The sequence below is a fragment of the Belonocnema kinseyi genome, chromosome 3, assembly GCF_010883055.1.
Source record: "Belonocnema kinseyi isolate 2016_QV_RU_SX_M_011 chromosome 3, B_treatae_v1, whole genome shotgun sequence".
Lineage (NCBI taxonomy): Eukaryota > Metazoa > Arthropoda > Insecta > Hymenoptera > Cynipidae > Belonocnema > Belonocnema kinseyi.
Genome location: NC_046659.1, coordinates 28,940,701 through 28,962,445, shown reverse-complemented (window position 1 = coordinate 28,962,445; position 21,745 = coordinate 28,940,701). Strand labels below are relative to the sequence as shown.

The following is a 21,745-nucleotide window of genomic DNA, read 5'->3' as shown; positions in this document are numbered from 1 at the left end:
AATCCGCACTACAGCCTATGAATACTCGCATTTATTCAACATCGAAAGGTGGTACTTCCTCCTTGATGTCTGCGCAAGGAAAGGCTCTCCAAGCTTCGCCCGTGGAAAATGACGTCGAGAGGCCTTTTAAAGTAAGAAGAATTTCAATGGAACCTGATCAATCGACAAGTTCCACAAATAATGAGTTCACAAGACATGGTACTAAACGCACTGACCGGTTGAATCCAAGCGTAGAATCGCCATTTTCTGTCGGATCTATAGGAGCAGAAAACAGAAGGCGTTTGGACTTACACAATATTGTGACAACACTATTACCGGCACACAATAAAAAAGAAAAATCGAAGGAGAAGAAACATAAGAAGAAATTCAATGCCGTGGAAGAAACCTTGATTAGAACTTCCGGCAGTATAAGTAAAGCTAGTGAAAAAGCAACTGATCTCTTTAAACTAAAGAAGCAAATATTAAAATCGCAGCTGGAAAGCAGAGACTTTGCAGAGACTTTGGCTGACTCTGGACATTAAGGAACAGGAGGATATTTATCTGGATTTGCTTGGCATAAAATAACATTCCATTGAAAATCGTTTCAAGGTAAATGAGTCACTAATGCAGTCGAAAGTATCAATAAGGCCGCTATGAATAAGACTGCTTCCCCTGATCCTTCCTCGAGTTCATCGAGACGCTTTCCTCTCTTTTACGCTGAATTCGAAATCCTAGTCAGTCGTTACGAATAGTTCCGCCGTAGAAATCGCAATTTTAATGGTTTTTAGTAGGTTTTTTTTATATTTTCCAAATATATGAATTATTTTTCAATATTTTTAGTAGGTTTTTTTTTATATTTTCCAAATATATGAAGTATTTTTCAATATTTACTTTAAGAGATATAGGATCTATTTCAGTAATAAAAAAACTACTAAAAACCATACAAATTGCTATTTCTACGGCGGCATTATTGATAGCGGCTGACTGGAATTTCGAAGTCAGCGTGAGAGTGAGGGAAGCGTCTCTGCGCAAGGATGAGGAGAAGCGGCCTTATTGATAGTGTCGACGGTATTATAAAATAGGCTAAAGTTTCCTGTCTTTCCTATTCAGTATTCTAACATTACGTCACATTCGGTCGGTAACGTCAAATTCTATGAGGCTTTACCACTTGGTGGACTACAAAGCATTGATTACATAGCAGTTTCATTAAAATTAATTTTTGTAAACGACATGAAATGAAAAATCGTTATATGATTTTGCTTTTTACATAGAAAAGCCAGTTCTTTAATTATTCTTGGCAATTTGGGAAGTGTGCGATTTGGACAAACCCATGAAGCAGAAATATCATTTGTCATACTTGAGGTTAGATTGCATTGTTGTGATAGATAGCGGTCAAAATTTTTGAATTTTTGTAGTGCGTTAAAGTATGTGTTTCAGAAATGTCAAGCGATTATTTTTGCACCTGGAAAGGTCCAAGGAAATAAATGATCAAAGACTGTGATCCTCCTCAGAAAACCTGTAAGATTCCTTGAAAATTGTTAAATTTCTCAGAATTTTTTTTTTTTTAATCCCTTCAAATTCTTTTTAATCATTTAAAATCTTTCAGAGTATCTCGAAACATGTTCTAAAATCCTGAAAATCTCTTGTATATCCGTGAACCTTTTTGAATTATTTTTAAATAATTTAAAAGGAAACTTTCAAATCCCGTCAAGTCCCTAAAGTAATTAGTTAAAATTACTTAAATTTCTAGAAATCCTGTAAGATTTCTTGAAAATCCTTCAACTCCTCTTAAATTTTTTGGAAACCCCTTCAACTTATTTAAAATCATTTAAAACATTTATAATTAATTAGAATCCTTTGAATTTTCTTAAATTCCTTGAAATTAAAAAAATTGTATATCCCTTGAAATTCATTTTTATATTTTTGAATAAATTTTCAGTAACTCGCTTTACATGATTTAAAATCACTTAAACTGCCTTAAATCCTTCTCTACAATCTTTCTGCATTCCTTTAAAATCCCTGTAAATTATTTGAAATCATTCAAAATCTCTTGAGATTTCCTAAGATCACTCTGAGTCATTTAAAATTGTTTCAAATCTCTTTGATGTATCTCCCTGATATGAAACTACTTGAAATTACTTATTGGCAAAAATTATTATGATTTAAGTCGCCGGCAATTTAGGTTACCATATAATCTCAATTACGAAAATTTATAATTTTTCGTGGTGAATTGCCTAATCGCACACTTTGCAAATTGCAAAAAATAAGGAAAGAAATGGCTTTCCCATCTTAAAAGGAAACCTATATCACGATTTTTTTTACTAAATTTCGACTAAATTAATTCATTTGAGTCAAACTCCTATCTAAACAATGATTTGCAGTCTACAAAGTGATATTGCCTTTTAGGGTTTGATGTTACCGACCGAGTGTAACGTAATATTAGAATACTCAATTGTAAAAAAAAGAGAAACAATTTTTTTAACTTTATTAAAAAATAGACAATCTTTTTTGTTCGGAACCCTTTGTATGTTTTTTGACATTTAAAACGGATTTATTGTGTTTGTGAATCCTTTTTTTCGCCTCTAGTACTACCAGTCACAATTAGGGAACCACTATTTTTTGGTGATGCCTGCATTCTCTTCATTGTTCAGAATCCATTCTATGTTTTTCAATATTTAAAATCGTATGTATTGTGTTTGCGAATTGTTTTTTGGTCTCTTACATTACAAGTAACAATTGTGGTACTAGCCTGTTGTTTTATGATTGCTTAAATTCTCTTTATTTTCCATAGGTCTGAGTTGAAAATGAGACTCCTGAACAGATTCAAAGCTCTTGAAATTCGGTATAAAATGAGCCCGTAATAAAACTATTTGGTTTTTCTTATAAGAAGATATTGCAAAAATGATCAAATTGAAATGTTTTCTCAAATTTTAAAGAGCTTGGGATCATTTTCAAGACAAGTTTTTGTAGAAACACAACATCTTTATAAAAACTTCATGATGAAACATTTTATATATTGGACCAAAAAAAATTTTTTATTATCAAACAGACAGATATTTTAAAAATATTTTTGGCTACACCTTCAACTTGTTGCATCTGCCGAGAAAAAATTGCATATAGATCCTGAGAATTTTGTGTTATTTTGCACAAGCTTACCTTCAAAATGAGCCCAAGAATATTAAAATATTGATTACTCTGAAAGTTGTATAGAATTGAAGATAACATTGAAAATTAAACTATTTTGCAATATCTTATAAAAACGAAAAATTATTTTCATCCTGAGCTAATTTTATACCACATTTTCTGACCTTTCAATTATTTAAGGAGTCATCTTGTGAAATGAATATAATGCTATCAATAAACAAAATGTTTGTATATATTGTTTATAAAGTGAAGAAAATACATCATTTTTATGTACCAAAGTGTACAATAATTGTACTTTAATTTGAATATTTGTTAGATAAGACTGTATAAAAAAGATGGAAATTTCCAGTCGAGTCGAACGAGTCTGGTAGCAGAAATGTAATCACCACTTACATTTTGAAGAAAAATATTATTGATTAATAAATTGTCTGTCATTCAGTATTAACAATAAGTAGAATAAATAAAACGCCTAAATAATAAATAAAAAATTTAATAATATATTTTTCAAAATCGGAAATGGGAAAAAAATTGAACGAAACAAAAATTCACTAAACGCAAAAAATCAATAACTACGGTATAAAAATAATAATTTTGTGAATGTTATTTTCTAAAATTTACCAAAAAATTGGTAACCATTTTCAAATTCGAACTGTCATTATTTTCATAGTTTAAGATGTTAATTTTGTTTGTCCACTTGGTCATAATCAATATTATTAAAATATTGATTAATTTTTAAGAATATGAAAAAACGCTCTCTAGCTCCGCTCGGATATGAGCCTAGGTCTTTCAGATTATTTTCATTTAGGTCAAAATTAATTTTCAGGAAGGCGACCCTAATACCAAGGTTCATAAAAATTAATGAATCGAGTATGTTGAATCGATCTCTAAAATTAAAACTACTTTAATCTCCCATCGGTGATTTCTTCTGGGATTATTATGAAACTCCATTCATGAACAAATACTTACACCTAAAACGTGTCCAGCGATTCTGTGGAAGAAAATTTAATGACATTTGCAGGTCTTGCAGGTAGATAAATGACGTTTTTCAGGTGTAGTTTTGTTGCAAAATCAAATAATGAAATAACCATGTTATACATGTGAAAAAATGTGGCATTGTATTTGTTATGGGTCAACAATTTTTTTACTCTTGTATGTTATTACAAACTTTACTAAAACAAAGTATTCACTTTTCAAAATTTTATAAATGCTACTTTAAGGGTTATTTTAGAGTTTGATTATATTTTTGAAATTCTCACTCAACTCAAACTGATGAACTTGAAAATAAAGTAAGCAACTAACAATTTTTAGGTAAATAATACTGAATTGTTTTTAAGCCTTTTAAAGTCTTTCAAATGTTTGAAATCTTTGTGAAAATTTTCTGTTCATTATTTTAGATGGTTTTAAACCTTCGAAATCGTTTGAAGTATGTGGTATCTTTGACATCAGATATACCCACCATTGTGAGTTCTTTCAACTCTTTGTGGCATTTTAGAAATCTTTGAAAACTTGGCAGTCTTTTCACATCTTTGTTAAATATCTCTTAAATTTTCGAAAATCGTTTTCAATGTCTTAAATCATTCTAAAATTTGTCATTCATTTTTTAATCGTTTAGGAGTTTTTAGAAAAAAGTGTAATCTTTGAAATTTGTTATGCATGCCTTTGTAGAATCTTTTCAATCTTCATGAAATCTTGGAAATCCTTCAAATCGTAGGAGATTTAAAAAAATTCTTGGAAATCTTCTAAAATCGTTTGAAAGCTTTTAAAACCTTTCTGAAATGTTTTAAGTGATTAGCAATCTTTGTAAAATCTTTTAGGGATCTTTTAAATTGTTTGAAATCTTGTAATATCTTTTGGAAATCTTTCCGAGATGTTTGTGAAGTCTTTTGAAATCTTTTTTAGACCTTTGTAAGGTCTTTTAAATCCTTTTAACGGTTCTAGAATCTTTTAGGGGCTTTCGAAATCTTTGTGAAGTCTCTTATGAAATTACGAAAATAATATAAGAAAAGAATAAAACTATTAAAGTTAAGGTTCTCATAAAAAATTGAAGGAGAATTCCAAGATTTCAAAATAGCTGGACAACCTGTCACAAGAAACAAAAATCTATTCATTGCGTTGATACAAATGTGACTTCCGTTTTAATAAATAATTTTTCTAACGAAGGGCGCCAGCCTACGATACAAAATAATCAGTTAGCATTTCACGGTGCTGGATGACATGAGGTGGAATTATTTCTTCCTCGTTTCCTGCAGGAACGTTTTCTTCTTGTCTTGCTCGAAGTGGAACATCTCTGAGGTTGAGGTGTGCATAGCGGAGTGGGCGAAGATACTGTCGATCAACATCTTTGCGGGGCAGTTCATCATCAAGGATGAAATTGTGAAGGCAAATCAATGCCTGCACAATTGCTATCGATTTATTTAGCTTAAATGACAAGGCTGTGTGCAAAATTCGCCATCCTCCAGTGAGGATGCCAAAAGCATCTTCGATGCAATTCCTCGCTCGAGACAGTCTTTAACACACAATCGACTGTCAGTACATCATTTATAGAAAATATTAAATTAGTTATATTTTTCTGAATATTCACCTATGATTGAAGATTCTTTCCCTTCTTGCAAGGGGACGTCGTCTAGGGTGCGGCGGCATCGAATAATGATTCACTGGGAAGATTTCGTCGACGACGAAAAAGTGTGGCAACACCATTGCTGATCGTGGCAAACGAGCAGGCGCTGGAAGATCAGCTTCCTCCTCTCTCCATTGCCCTATAAAATTCTGTACTCTGGAAGGCCGAAACGTCACTTACAAAACCTGTAATTTATGATTATCAGCCATTACTTTTCTTCAAGGATAGATTGGATATAAAAGAATTGAATATGACAATCTAACATTAAATTAGTAAAAGTGTGTAGCATTTTCTTCTTGGAAAAATGCGTATTATCATAAAATGTTTAAGTTTCATTACCGTAATCACCAATATCCACCCACGAGAATCGTAAGCATCGCACGCCGCCAATGGCTTAACACTGTGAAATTTTTTATAACAATAGAATAGGCTTCCGGAATTTGGTAGTACCTGAATCCGTATCTCTTTGCCGTCCATAGCCCCAATACAGTTGGGAAAATTCCACCTCACGCGAAATCCTTGGGCAATGAGTTTCCATTCTTGTTGTGTTTTCTGTTTCAAATATACTGTTGAGAGAATTTCCCAAATGAGAGGGCAAACTTCTTCAATTATCCCACATGCTGTTGAATAGCCAATGAGAAAAAAATTGGTTGTAGTTTCAATACTGTCACCGTGAGTCAAAGTAGCTATGAATAAATAGAATAAAATTTAAATTAAAAGTTTAACCACTACTGAATTCAGGTGAACATTTTAAATCGTTTTGCAATATATTCTTACTAGTATTTACAAAAAAATGCACACGGCTATGTAATAAAATAATATGTATTTACCCTTTATTTATTGAATAAATTAAAAAGATAAAATATTAAGGTCAAATGACTATTCAAAGTCCTACTCAGGAACTGAGCATGGGACAAGTCAGTATTTGAGTACCAACTTTTCTTAAAATGTTTGTAAAACCCAAATGCGGTCAAAAGTACCACAGAATTTTTATTTCATTTTATTCTTTTTGAAATTTTTACAAGTGTTCATGGGTTTGAGGTTTTAAAAAAGTACAGTGAAACTCTTCTATAACGCCGATTTTGGGGCTGGCGGTTGGTGGGAACTACCTCATTACTGCCCGCTCCGCTTTTGTTTGTTCACGCCTGAGTGACAACCGCAGACCCCGCGTAGCTCCTGTTACACCTACCTGCGACGCGGCGTCGATTCTCGGAATGGCTATAGAAGGAGGGGCTATTGAAAGGTTTCACTGTACTACGAAAAAAGGACTTAAATATATAACAAGTTCCAAGCTCCAAAGAAGTACCGAAAAACGGAACTTAATTACCAGTAAATTCCCAAGTTCTTAAAAAGTGCCGAAAAATCTGACTAAAATACAACAAATTTACCTGTTCATTTTTTTTCATTTTTATAAGTTCTAGGTCCTGGTTTTTTTTTTATAACTGGGGACTTTTTTATGACTCAAGTCCTATTTCTGCAGTACTTCTTTATGACAAAAATCCTATGAACACTTGCAGAAATTTCGAAAAAAAATCAAATGGAACATTTCTGGTACTTTTGTCCCTATTCAGACGTTTAAAAGTTTCTAAGAAAATTTGGTTCTTCAGTACTCATATTTGTTACCCTCCCCCAAGTTTTTTAGTGATACTTTATATGAGATCCCATATTGGAACTTTTTTATAGGATATGTATAGTTTGCATTTGTCATATGTAAAATTGTAAAATTGTCATGGTGTTTACAGCAGGAAATTATATTTAAGTGAAACAGACATTCTGAAAGGCGTTATGGGAATACATATATTTTTCAAAAATAGAATGATTTGGTACTTACTTTAATGTAACAGCTGAACGAAGTCTGGAAGATAATGGTCTTCTTAGACTCGTTTTAAGTAGGCGACCTCCAACCATATCGTGCAACTGATCAAATTGCCTGGGAGACATCCGACACATTTTTCTAAACTTTTTTTCATCGCAAAAGTAAAATTAAGTGAACAATCCATAACCACCATAAATATCCCGCACGTAATCTTGAAGATGTGGTTTCACCCAGCACAATCGGGGACGGCCCTTACGTTTGCATTCTAGATACATGCTTACTAGCCGTAAGTACTGAATGGATATTGTGAAAAATGTTAGATAATCAAGAATTTTTAAAGCTAAAAGCGGACAACCCTGGCTAAACCATCATTTGTTCTTCATAATTTCGAATTTAAACTGTTTGAGATTTAAAGATAATTTATTAAATGATTTTGGATTGAAAAGTTTAAAATTCTAAATATTTTAGACAAGTAAAACTTTGAAAGAGGGAAAATATTTATAATGATATTAAAAGAAATTGAACTTGTATCATTCCTGAATAAAAGAGTTTTAAAGTAAATTACTTAAAATTGAAAAATATGTTTAATAGAAGCTTTCAAAATTCAAAACCTTGAAAGTAAAATTTTTGAATTTAGACAAGTTCATTATAAAGGAGTTGAAGTTAAAAACTAAATTGAATATTTCAAAGTAAAAGCTCCTAAAATGATAGAAATACTAATTGTTATTGCATTTGCAGAATTATGATTTAACGTAAATTTAATTTTATATTCGTGATTCAAAATATACAACAAAAATTAATTGAAAACCTTTAAAATGGAATTATTCGAAAAAAATAACGTTCAAAATAAAAATTAATTTTAAATGGAAAATATTGAAAAATAAAACAAATGTCTGCACCAGAAACTTTAAACTTTAATAAATCCGAACTTCTTTTTTGTACCAAAACCCTTAAAAATATCTATTACTTCCAGTAATTTTAATCCTTTAGAAATAAAATATTTTCGAATTGTTAATTATACTTTTTGGAATTCAACCAATTCAATTGTAATCAGTTTCAAATTTAATCACTTTAGGTTTAAATGTTGTAAATAATTGTCTTTCCATTTTGAATGGGCAGAACTTTCTGGTTTCTTCAATTCTTCGAAATCATAGAGTATCTAAATGAAAGACTTGATTAATGCACACTTTTCAGTCTGAATGATTTGTAATTAAAAAAATTTTAATGAAATGCACCCAGAGTAAAAAATGTAGACAATAATTTCTAAAATTCAAGTCTTAAAAATGAGCAGATTTTCGAATTAGGAATTGAATAATGACGTTTTTTATATTTTAAAAATGTTCCAAAAAGTTTGACATTTCAATGTCAGTTTCAAAAAATTCTATTGAACAATTGAATAATTCCTTAATTTTTTAATGGTTTCTATTTTATAATTCTAAATTTCAAAAAGTATAATTGAAAATTTTAAAATGAATATTATCTAAACGATATAAATTCACTTACATTAATTGAAATATTTTACATTTTGCAATTAAAATTGAAATGTTTGAATTTCAAGCTATTGAATTTTGAATGCTGTTAATTATAAATAATACCATTTCAATTTTTCTGAATTTCAATGATCTTTTTTTGAAAATTTTGTTCCGGATATATTCCATTTTCAACGTTTTAAAATTTTTCCTCTTTTCAAATTTTAAATTGAAATTTTTAAATTCTGAATGCTGTTAATTAGAAATGAGACAGTTTCAACTCCTACCTTATGAAATTGTCAAAACTTGGAAATTTTAGTTTGAAGGTTTTTAATTTTAAACATTTTTCTTTGCAATTTTTTTCAATTTAAAAGTATCAAATTTCTAACGCTTTTCTTCAGAAAACATACAAGCTTAATTTCTCTTCATTCCATATGAAATATGGTACTTCATTAAAAATTCTACCTGCCTAAAATATTTAAAATTGGAAAGTATTCAATAAAAAACCATATTATACATTTTTCCTAAATTTCAAAAGCTTTCAAATCGAAATTATTAAGAACAAATGATGGTCTGTTTAGCCAGGGTTTTCGGCGTATGAGAGCGCGCGGCGCTCGGCAGTTAACTTCACAGTGACTAATTCCCTCTGCACATAATTACTGAACTGCATTGAACCACGGGAACTCCGGAATATGAACGAGTGAAACAAACGCGGCAGTTGGTAGCAATGGGCAACAAGGCATATATATGCTTTCATATCAACGTGCGTCGACGTACGTATAATTCTTAGGAAACATTGTGCAGCCAGCCTCAAAGCCTTGGTATGACGAAGATGGTTTCACTGCAAAAAAAGAACTACCGGCTCTTTTAAAGAAATGTGAACTCGCTAACTTCGATGATACAAGTAAGGTAGCATACAAACAGGCAAAAAAACTATATGGGAGCTTCTTGAAAACGAAAGCTAAATTATTTGATAGTGAAAATGTCAATTAACTTGCAGAAGTAAAAAACTCACAACAATTCTGGAGTGTGGCAAACAAATTTAGAAAGAAGGTTTTTCAGGAGACTCCTATTACAACTCCACAATGGCAAAATTACCTGCAATGTATTTATCCACCACGTATTAATATTGATTCTCTTTTTTTCGGTGTGACGCATCCATGGTTGCATCGCGGGTTTGATGGGCAGGGATTATCTATGTGTATGAATAATTGTAAATCTGGCAAGGTACCTGGTGATGACCAAATCTCGAATGAATTTATCAAAGCCATACCCCACAATTGTAGACTTTATGTTCAGGTTATGTTTAACCAAATTCTTAATACGGAGAAAATTCCGATATTTTGGTCTAAATTTTTTATTTCAATGCTCCATAAAAAGGGTGGCAAGACTGATCCCCGAAATTATCGACCTATAGCGTTAATAAACACCTTTGCGAAATTATTTACTCAAATCATTTGGAATAGTTTTCAAAACTGGGCCGAAGGATCTAGAGTAATACCAGAATGTCAAGCTCGATTCCGAAGGAACAGATGCTGTTTAGATAATTTGTTCAGTCTGTTTTCTGCGATACACCTTCAATTGAGATTACCGAAAAGGAAAGTATATGGTATTTTTGTGGGGTTTGCGAGAGCTTTCGACTCGGTACCTCAATCAAATTTATGGAATAAATTATATCGACTAGGGGTCAGTCCGAAGATTATCAGAATAGTAAAAAACCTTTATGATATGGCAACCTTAAAAGTTAAGAAAAAGTGGGAGTACTCAGAAGATATACCGATTTCTGAGGGGGTCTTGCAGGGTGACTCTTTAAGTCCTTTAAGTTTTATATTATTTTTGTCCGATATAGAGGACTTTTTCCGATATAAGGGCGTTAATAGATTAAATATAAACGGATATATTGATATTTTGTTGCTTCTTTACGCAGATAATTTGATCATTCTGGTCTACTCACAGTCTGATTTGAAAAATAAATTGGTTATACTATCTGAATATTGTGCATTAAACGGCTTAACAATAAATACGTGTAAGTCTAATATAGTAATTTTCAGGGATGGCGGCAGATGTAAAAAGATCAACACTAAAAACACAGTTTACAATAATGTGGAGATACCAGTAGTTAAGTATTATATCTACCTCGGTATACCTATACCCGGGTCTGCAATAGGTTATAACGCAACCCTCTCAGCAATTGGCAAATCCCAGGTGGCTACCGGTACAGTTCTGTCTATTTTATCGAAATCCAGGACGGATTCATGGTCGTGTAGGAATAAACTGTTCGGTAGTTTGGTGGAGTCTACTCTTTTTTATGGTATCCAGTTGTGGGGGTTGGGGTACATGGATTCGATTGAGAAAGTTCAAACGTCCTTTTTCAAAAAACTTTTACAATTGCCTAGAAGCTACCCATGGACATAGGAAACACGGGACTAGGCATGCCATACTAACTTGGCGAGCGGGGTTGAATCCACGAGAGGGGGGAGAATTCCATAAGTGGGGAGAGCCGTCATCTTACGATGTGCCATTTGATTATGCGCACGAGCATTTTTGCCGACAAACTGTGCATGCAAATCTAAACATGTGGGCGCTGCCATGTTTGTCGCGGGACATCAAAAGGTGGCGGACCTCCCCCCTCATTGCATCACCCCCGCAATGACATGCCTAGTCCCTTGTTTCTTATGTCCATGAGCCTACCAAACGCAGGGCTCAGACTTGAGTTCGGTCGCGTATAATTAGAACATAAGATATTATCACTGGCTTGGGACTGGATTGTGAGAGTCCTACAAATGAATGAAAATCGACTACCCAGGATCTGTTTTTTGATACAAGTCGAACTGCTGCCTTCAATGATAGGCAGTATAAAATATAATTGGGTAGCTCAGATCCAGCAGTTGCTAAATGTCATCAACATGGGAGACCTCATTTAAAGTCCAGACCCAAGGATGTGGATACTAAAACAGGAAGAAGCACTTCAAACATATTACGAACATCTCGGATTGCATGGCATTATTAAATTTGACAATGCGTGATCTTTTTGAGTCCGTTTACTCAGGAGTCTTGCCGATCAAATCGCGTTTTACTTATAATACCGATACCCATTTCAGATTATCAGGCTATACTGTCAGTTAAGGCTCTCAACTAACAGAATCATCTCATTTTCCTGCAATAAAAATGTATATAAGATCGATCCTAATCAAATTTGTAGTATTTGTGATAAAATGGAAAATGAAACTCTGAGCCATATACTGCTTTCTTGTCCGATCTACAAGGAAATACGTACACATTATTTATCAAGTTTTTCACAACTTTTCGAAATGGATTCAGAAATAGGAATATTGTCACTCCTCACGGAAATAGATAAAGTAAGAATGAAAACTTTATTTATGTATATATCCAATTATCTTAAATTGCGATCATTCTGCGTCAATGAATAACTGTAAAGTATAGTATTATATAATTATATAAGCTCGTTTACTTAAATATACATATAGTTTTAACATTCTCCTTGCCATAAGTGTATAGAACTTGATACCGCAATAAAGAATTATTATTATTATTATTATTATTATAGTTTCAACCAAATAATAAACATTTAATTTCAAGTCAAATCATTAAAATTTCAACCCGCAATAAAACAAATTTTTAAACTAAAAACATTCAAACAAAGAGTTACATTTGCAACCCAAAAGACGAATTTTTGAATCAAAAAGACAAAGCTTCAAAACAATTATTTAATGTGTAAGCCATACATTTAATTCAAATGAATAGTTGCACTTTCAATACGAAAAAAGACGATTTTCAACGAAATAATTGCATTTATAAATAAAAACAATTTCTTATCATGACAATATAACTTTTCATAAAGGATTAATTTTCAACCAAATAATTCAAGTTTCCATAAAAATAGTAACATTTCCAACTTGACAAAAAAAAATCAACATAAAGATATCGATTTTTACACAAAAAGACTAATTTCTGCAAAAACAGTTAAACCTACTTTAAATAAAAAAATTAACAATCATAGCCGAATAGTACAAATAATTACCTTATTAGGCCATTGAAAACCATGATTATGAGAAGTGGAAGCGCGTATGCCAAAACGAGGTCGATTTGAATCGAATAATTGTACCTGTAATGTATATTTTTAATAAATATAAATCCGAGAACACAAATTGCCAACCAAGATAAATGATTGCAGAAAATTCATATTTTTTGTTGAATATTTATCCTTTGGTAGTTTATAATTTTTATTGAAAAGTCTAGTATTATATTTTTGGTGCTTGCTTCAAAATTCTCCAAATTGGTTGAAAGCTTAATTATTTTATTGAAAATTCAACTAGTTTCTTTAATAGTCACCTTTTTTGTTTAAAATCAATCTTTTGGTTAAAAAAATCGACTATTTGATTGAAAATTTATCTTTTTTGATTGAAAGATAGTTCTTTTTATCTAAAAAAAAGAAAAGGATTATATTGCTGTTTCAGAATTAATCTGAATTTAACTGTTTTGTTAAAAAGTCCTTTTTTTGTCGAAAATTCATCCTTTTTGGATTGAAAATTCTCTTTTACTTAAAAAATTGTCTTTTTGGGTGAAAAATTAAACTATTTTCTAAAAACAAAAACAAAACAAAAATACAAGTTTTGGCTAAAATTTCATCTCTTGGTTAAAATGCTACTATTTGGTTAAAAAATTCAATCTTTTTGTTAAAAAATCATCTTCTTTGGTTCAAAATTGATAATTTTTTATTGAAAGCTAATTATTTTTATTTGAAAAAAATTATATATTTTTATTTTATAATTAATCTAAATTCAAATATTTTCTTAAATCTTAATTTTTTTTTATCAAAATTTCAACCGATTTGTTGAACACTTGTATTTTTTGATGTAAAATCTATCTTTTTGGTGTAAAATATTCATTTTTTCAAATAAAAAATTTAAGATTATGTTTTAAAATTCAACTCACTCTTCCTGGTTCAAGTTTAATTTATTTTGTTTGAAAATTCGATCATTTTGTTCAACATTCGCCGATTAGGAAGGTGTATTAAAAACTGTATTTGGTGCGCCAGTTTTAATTTTGAATAAAATTGTACTTTTTGAACTGAAAAAAGGTGACAAAAAATGAGAAAAACCTTAAAATGTGAGAAAAAGGTGAACAGGTGACACCCTGTGATGACTGAAATTTCCAGTAAAAAGTTAATTTCTAATGAAATTATTCAATTCTTTAGAAAATATAATACGATTTATAAGACAAAAAGATGAAAAGTCAATAAACCAGTTTAACTATTAAACCATATTAACAACTTTCTACAAAAATGTTAAACTTCCAACCCCAAAAAAGGACTTTTCAACAATAAAATTAATTTGCAACAAAAATTTTAACTTCCAACATATTTTTAAACCAAATAGGAAACATTTCAACAAAAGCAATAACATAATTCAATCATTTAGTTATGTTTTCAAACCAAAACACTAATTTTACCTAACCAATTCAATTTTTAACATAAAAATATAAATTCTCAATAAAAAATTAAATTTTCAATACGAAAAAAAAACAATTTTCAACAAAACAGTTGAATTTTTAAGCCATAAATATAATAAAAATGAATAATTACATTTCCAACCCGAAAACACCAATTTTCAACAACACAGTTCAATGTTAAGGGAAAAAACGCCGAAAATGTAATCCAAATAATAAAAAATTCTTTGAAAATATTACCATTTTAAACTTAAAGAAACCAATTTAATAATTAATTACCTTATTCGGGTCCTCAATCCCCTGACCCTGAGAATCGGAGGCTACCATTTTCAATACAGATTTATTTAAATTTGACGTTGGTACCTGCAATATTTATTTTTATTTAATTTAAATAGTAAATTAATATAGAATTTAAGGGTAAACGTGTATTATTAAAAATATTCGGATAACAATAAAATCGATAGTACTTCGATTTTTGCGGACACTGGATCGAAATCTGATACTTGATGTGAAAAAATAAAAACCGTGGATCCAATATGGCGGAACAAAATTATCAAAGATATTTCAAACTTGATTAGATTTTTCATATTTACGCCACTTGAACAAAGAGTTTATAGATCAAACTTTTATATTAACTTTGTGTAACTTCTTTGTATGTACATGTGGGTTCTAAGGCAAATAAGCTATTACTGATACAACTACACAATTAAATCGGATCACGTGAAATAACTTTCGTTTGAAATGCCCACATATCTAATATTTATTTGGCTAAAAATAAAGGAATAAAAGAGTTCAAAAGAATTCAGAATAATTAAAACATAATGTAACACATTTACAATATTAAAAAAAGTATTCAAAAAGAACTTACTTGTTCCATATAAATAGAAAAAACAGTTTCGCTTCTCATTAGATATTGTTGGATCCGCGAATTCACCGAAGGTTATGCCCGTATTTTCCTGAGCTTCGTTATGAATTGCCTAAAATTTAGACTACGTTAGTTTTAAATCCGAACTATTTAAGTTTTAAGACATTAAAAATACCAACACATCATTTCAAAACTTTGTTGTTTTTCTGTTGTAGGAACTTTCCAAAAATATATATTTAAATTGTGAAAATTTTAAGGCAAAAGATATTTTATGAATATCACCGCTAATAAAGTTAAGATTAGTCTTTTCCGATGTACATATCTCTTATTACCATTCTCGTATTATGTACTTAAATAATTGAAATGCACAAAATGTTTGGTAAATCTTTTAAATATTAAATTTTTCTCAATATCTATAAATAATTTTAAAAGTTTTGTAAAATCCTTGAAATTATAAAAATCGTTAAGATCATTTAAAATCTTTAGAATCTTTAAAAATCATTAAAATCTTTAATAAATGTGTGGGATTTTTTTTAATCTTCGTGAAATCTTAAAAATGTTTACAAAATGTTTGGAATATTTGTGAAACCTTGTTTTAATCTTCGAAAACTTGTAAATCCTTTTCTTAATCTTTTATCATTTTCGAAATTTTTTACAAAAGCTAAGAAAATTTTGTAAAATATTTCGAAATCTTTAAAATTTAGGTGAGATTTTTTGAAAACATTTTAATCATTGAAATATTTTCATAGTCTTCAAGATCTATGTAAAATATTTAAATTGATGAAAACATTCAATTTTTTTTATAAAAACCGTTAAATAATTTAAATCCTTTTACTATTTTTAACATCTTATAAATTTTAGTGAAATCATTAAAATAATAAAATCGTATTAACTTTTTTTAATTATTAAAAATCCTTATTATTACTGAATTCTTGTAAAACCTTGAACGTCGTTATGAAGTTCTCATGTATTTATAATGAAAACACTAAAAACTTTTTAAAATTTATGAAATTTATTTATGAAATCTTTTGAATCTATTTATCTAGTTCATCTCAAATGATCCAATAGTTCTTAAATCAAATACAAAATTATTAAAATAATTAAATAATTGCAATCTCTTTGTAAATTTTAAATATTGTAACATTTTTTTAAGCCTTCATAAAATATATTGAAGTATTTTTAAATCTTTGTAAAATCTTTAAAAACTTTTTCTTTCGAAGAAAAAATCTTTTCGAAATCCTTCTAAAATCATTTAAATATTTTTAAATACTTTTAAAACATTTAAAATCTATCGATTTTTTTTTAAATTTAGTGTTTGGAATATTTTTAAACCCTTTTTAAAATATTATAAAACATATGAAATATTTTTATTATTTTTTAAAATTTTTTAAATCTTTACGAAATCTAAGAAAACTTTACCAAATGTTTTGACATTTGTTTAAATATTTTTTAAGCTTTTAAAACCCTTCTGAAATCATTGCAATTATAAAAATATATTGAAATCTCTAGAATCATTCAAAATCATTGTTATTGAATTCTTTCGGAATCTGTCAAATTATTTGTTAAATTTTCAAATCTTTTTTCGAAACTCCAAAATGTTTGAAATCTCTTTTTACAATACAGTATCTTGACTCACATTACAAAATCTTCAATTAAACAATTACTATATTCACTAACGAAAATTTAATTTAAAAAAATATAATGTTTGCTACCAACATACATTTTAGATTGCATAAACATTAAATAGATTATTATATTAAAATTTCGCGTTCTGCAATCTTTTATCATCACAGAGTGTCTATCTAGTGGACCGATTCAAATTCAAGGCGTTTTCCTGGTTTTTCAAGGCTAATTCACTGATTTTCCAGGAAAGTAAAAACACAATCTAATGCTTCATGACGCATTAATTATTATGAGCCTAGGATATTGTATCAAGAAATCTATCATACTATATATATAATACTTCTTTTACTCTTATGATTAAACTAAGGAGTAGTAATACTGCATGTTTTTACTCAACTAATGAAACTTAATTTTGAGTAACTAAGCTACTCGATCAGTTTATAAAATATCAAACAATAACTGAAGTAGATAAACTCATTACTTTGGAATACATTTGATTTTGTCTTCTATCTCAGCAGCCTTTTGGGCAGCATGTTGTAAAATTTTTTGTTTCTTAATATTGAGTTGGCGTATTTCTTCAGCCATTCTTTTTTTCTGCTTCTTTGCCTCTAGTTTTTCATCCTCTTTCAATTTTTTCTTCTTTGTGAAATCCAAATATTTGCCATGGGCATTTTTAGCTGCTAGAATCATGCCTTTTGTTATCACGACGGATTCAACACCACCAGCAGCTTTAATTGCATCGTACGTTATACGTAATGCCATGAGGCTTTCGTGACTTTGGTTTTCTATGGTACAGTCAGAATTGATTGAAAATCCACGCTCAAGAGCCGCATTTCCGTGTGACATAATGAATATGAATTTCAAGAATTTCAGAAGATCTGAGTTTTCATTGCGGTAATTAGCAAGGATCTTCTCCCAGAAATGGTCTAAGCGTAGTACTTTTCGTTTATAGGTTTTCATTTCTTGAATCACATCAGGTAACTTCCACACATCTTTATACTCGCGTTTTATTTTATCTGCTTTCGACCCTGTGATCCACATATTTTTTGTACATAATACATCCAAGAGTCCAACCAATCACTTTTCATCTACAAGAGGACTTTTCGCTATTAAAGTAGGATTAACATAAGAAATTAATCTAGTCATGTTGTACAGCAGTGGAGAACGCTCGTTCAGTTTTTCAATAACGCCGAGATAAAAATTTCTGCAATCTTTCCGGAATCTTGATATTTTTTCGTCAGACAGCTTAGATTTAATAGCTGCAAGTGCAGTTTTTGTTTCAAAACCTAAATCAATGTCAGATGCACGAATCATATTTTCCTCGTTTTTCAAATCTACTGCCATAATGGAAGAATTTATTTGTAGGACTTCTTTTTTTACAAAACGTTCCATGATATTTACCATCAAGTATCTTATATCTTCGTATAAGAAAGGTGCCATTGGAGAATCCGTTTGAAATACTTTGAGAAAAGGCTCTAAGAAAGTATCAGATGAAATAAAAAAAGCTAACTTTGCTCCAAATGACTTGTCTTTAACAAATTTTAAAATGATTTGAAAATTATCATTTTTATTTAGAGGACTTTTTACCTTCTTTTTCGATAGCATCAACCCATATTATTAAAAAAGGTACCATAGTATAAGTTCTTCTAGCTACTTTTCTATTTTCAACCCATCTTATGGAGCCAAATTTTAGTGGGAATACATTTGAGTTCTTTATCTTAACATAATATCCTCGGCGTGCAGGTGTATCGCGGAACAAATAATACAGGCTCCTTAAAAATACGTCGATTTCCCAGTTAAAATTTTTGATACCAGCTTTAAATGCACCATGGACATTGTGAAGACCGCAACTACCGATTTCAACAAGAACACAGTTACCTGCATTTTCCTCAGTTCTTTCTTCAACTGCTTAATCATGCTGAAATTAACTGCTGGGCCATCCATTGATACTTGGATAATTTTGGATAAATTATCTACTCCTACTGCTTCTTTTAAACCCTCTTTTAAGTCGATGGCTTTCGTACTCTCAAGAAAAACCGAAGAAAAATATCTAGTATCAGTTTCATCATTCTCAGAATTCCAATATCTTACAACAACGTCCATCTGTTGCTTCTGAGAAATTTTGTTGAAGCTTTCATCGAAACCTACTACAATGTATTTACAATCCTTTATAAGTTCCTTTAATTGTTGTTGAAAGTAAGGCGCTAAACCGTGTACAATTGTGTAACTTATTTGATCTTTCTGAAGCTGAATTTTAGATGCTATGATGCTATCTTCAAACATCAACGGAAAAACCGATACGGCATCACCTGCACCGCGAAAACTATATCGCTTAAAAACTGCAGTAAGACAACACACAATTTCAGCTTTTGTGACAGCTTGAGATTGTATAAAAGTTTTAATAGAGCTTTTTATTGCTGTTTTAGGTACTAAATCTGCATTACTGATTTGCTTAGAATCGGCAATAATATCTCCACTAGGCCCAGCATTATTATTTGCAGTACACTCGTTAGAGATCGCCAAAGTACTGGAATCTGAAAATTAAATCATACATTTTTAAAAATTGTATTGACATTGATAGAAAGATTCGCTTTTTAATATGTAATATTAGTATAAACAAGCTTACTTGTCGGATTATTTGGAGAATCGTTTCGCTTTAAGAAAAAATCCATATTAAGACTTTTCGATGTCCCTCTTCATTTCTAGTGTGTTTTCTGCTTCTCGTGTGACTAACAAGAGCAGCTCTTCCCATGGAATATATCTTAAAGTCCTTACTGCAATATGCACAAAATGCATATTTATTTCCAAGCTGAGATTTATCAACCCATGGAAACTCTTGTTTATAACTTGGACAATAGGTGGTGAATTTTAGCTGTGATCCCATTGTTCCTTCGTAGACCGTTCATCTTTTTAAAAAAACCAAAGTTTTATGACAATACGTAAATTTTACAACTACTGTATAGCCGGTAAATAAAAACCTACTCTACTGCAATAATTCTGGTTAAAAGCGTTAGTCAAATTCGCTATCGCAAATTTTCGCCATATTCGCAATAACAGCAACGTAACGACACCACAACAGCGCGTGTATTCGTCGAAAATTTTTCCTTTGTGCCAGTTTGTGCTGTTTTGTTTATCTCTGGTTTTAAAATAGAAACGCTGTTTGAATGTCTGAATGATTCGCTGTCTGAATTTAGTTTAATAGAATTTAGTTTAATATAAATATACACAACAAATTTTACGCTAGAATTATTTCTGCATTTCCACGTTGAGCGGAATCAAAATATAAAAACCGCAGAATGGTCAATACCGTTAGTCTCCTTCGTGGAATTTAAAACAATATCGACGTGAGACAAATTTTCAAAGTATGTAAGCTAGTAGGTAGAATGGAGACACCTTTGATTACCATATAAAAATACAGCAGGCTTTCAATCATTTGATTTCGTTGACGGGTATCCGTAGATTTCAATTCAGTGTTTAGTCGAATCTCACAAACAAAAGTCTACGCGCACCATAACCCGTATGAGCTTTCAAATTTCACTGTAAAGGTTAGGATTGGTACCAATTGTGCGAAGCCTGGCAAAACTAATCTGAGGCATCAAGATGTGTTCTTCACAAGCACTTCGTTCTCAATAAGTGCGATTGACTAATGCTTGCTCTTTATTGGTTATCTGTACATATAGAACTGCGTGCATGCTCGACGATTACTACGCGATTCCACAGGCTTGCCGGTGTCGTACTGACCAATCACCGTGCACGGAAGTGCAAGTGCTCATGCTTGTGCCATGAACTAGCAATGTTTTCCTTGCATGCAGACCGAGATAGTGAGGCGTATGTGGGCTCCCTAAGCTACTGAGCTTGCGTTAGGGCCGCGTGATGGTTGGCTGCAGTTAGCGCGCAATTCAGAATAAGTGTTAGAAACAATTCTTTGAAAAAACATAAATAATTTCATTAAATGACAGAAAATACAAATAAGTTATAAAAGTAGGTACTTCGTAAAAATTCCAGGAATTAAAAAAAAATCCAGGCGTATTCCCGGTTTTTCCCGGTAGTAGACACCCTGCCATCATTATAATAAAAAAAAAATCAATATGATTTTTATCAAGAGATTATTTCTTTATTACAAAACAATTCTCTATGGGGAAGCACAATGTTCATGAAATAATTACAAATGATCATCATCATTATAGTAAGTGTTCTAACAAAAAACCATTCACTTTTGTTGAATGGGTTTCTAAGGCTTTTGAATTGCGTATCTGTCACTGGAATTCCAAAATGGCCGTCTATTTTTTTTTTAAAGATTTTTAATCGTTATAATTTTGTTGACTTACTTATATGACGTAAAAGACTAATAACTGAAATAGCAAAAGGAATCTAGTAGACCTGCGCATGATTTATTTTAATCTTTCGATAATTTATAAATTTAAAAAATCGTGTGAAATATGGCAGCTTAACCCCAAAAAATTCGGTCTCATTTAAGAGGAAGGAAACCGATTCGATATAATCTTGCTTAAAATGGTCATTGCAATACATGGAAGACTCGAAGCTGCTTGAGAAAATGACAGATTCACATAGTGGCAAACCGATTCTGTTTTAACTTTCTGAATCTGCAAATGACGGATACGCAATTCACAGAGTCGTCTTTTCAATGGATTCTTTTTTCCTGGGTGCCAAACTATTTTGCATTGACTTTTAATGTTTGTGAAATATTTTTGAATTACAATAAGAAAAAACAAATCTAACAAAAATGTCTTCTTCTAATCCTC

The 21,745-nt window shown here is 30.7% G+C and overlaps 1 protein-coding gene across 1 annotated transcript; it reads right to left on the bottom strand.

Annotated features, from left to right (window-relative positions):
* Positions 1-5,292: 5,292 nt before the first annotated feature.
* LOC117169752 lies at positions 5,293-6,279 on the bottom strand. The gene is made up of 3 exons (XM_033356258.1): positions 6,191-6,279; positions 5,705-5,925; positions 5,293-5,629 (listed from the first exon to the last, which is right to left on the bottom strand). Exons 2-3 carry the CDS (start codon positions 5,818-5,820, stop codon positions 5,293-5,295), a joined length of 453 nt encoding a protein of 150 aa, XP_033212149.1. The 5' UTR covers positions 5,821-5,925; positions 6,191-6,279.
* Positions 6,280-21,745: the final 15,466 nt, after the last annotated feature.

What these genes read in the sequence shown, in the direction of transcription:
- LOC117169752 (XM_033356258.1), bottom strand. Translation starts at nt 5,820, where the DNA reads ATGGTGTTGCCACACTTTTTCGTCGTCGACGAAATCTTCCCAGTGAAT. An exon ending in GAAAGAATCTTCAATCATAG is followed by an intron (nt 5,630 to 5,704) that starts GTGAATATTCAG and finishes TGTGTGTTAAAG; the next exon opens with ACTGTCTCGAGCGAGGAATT.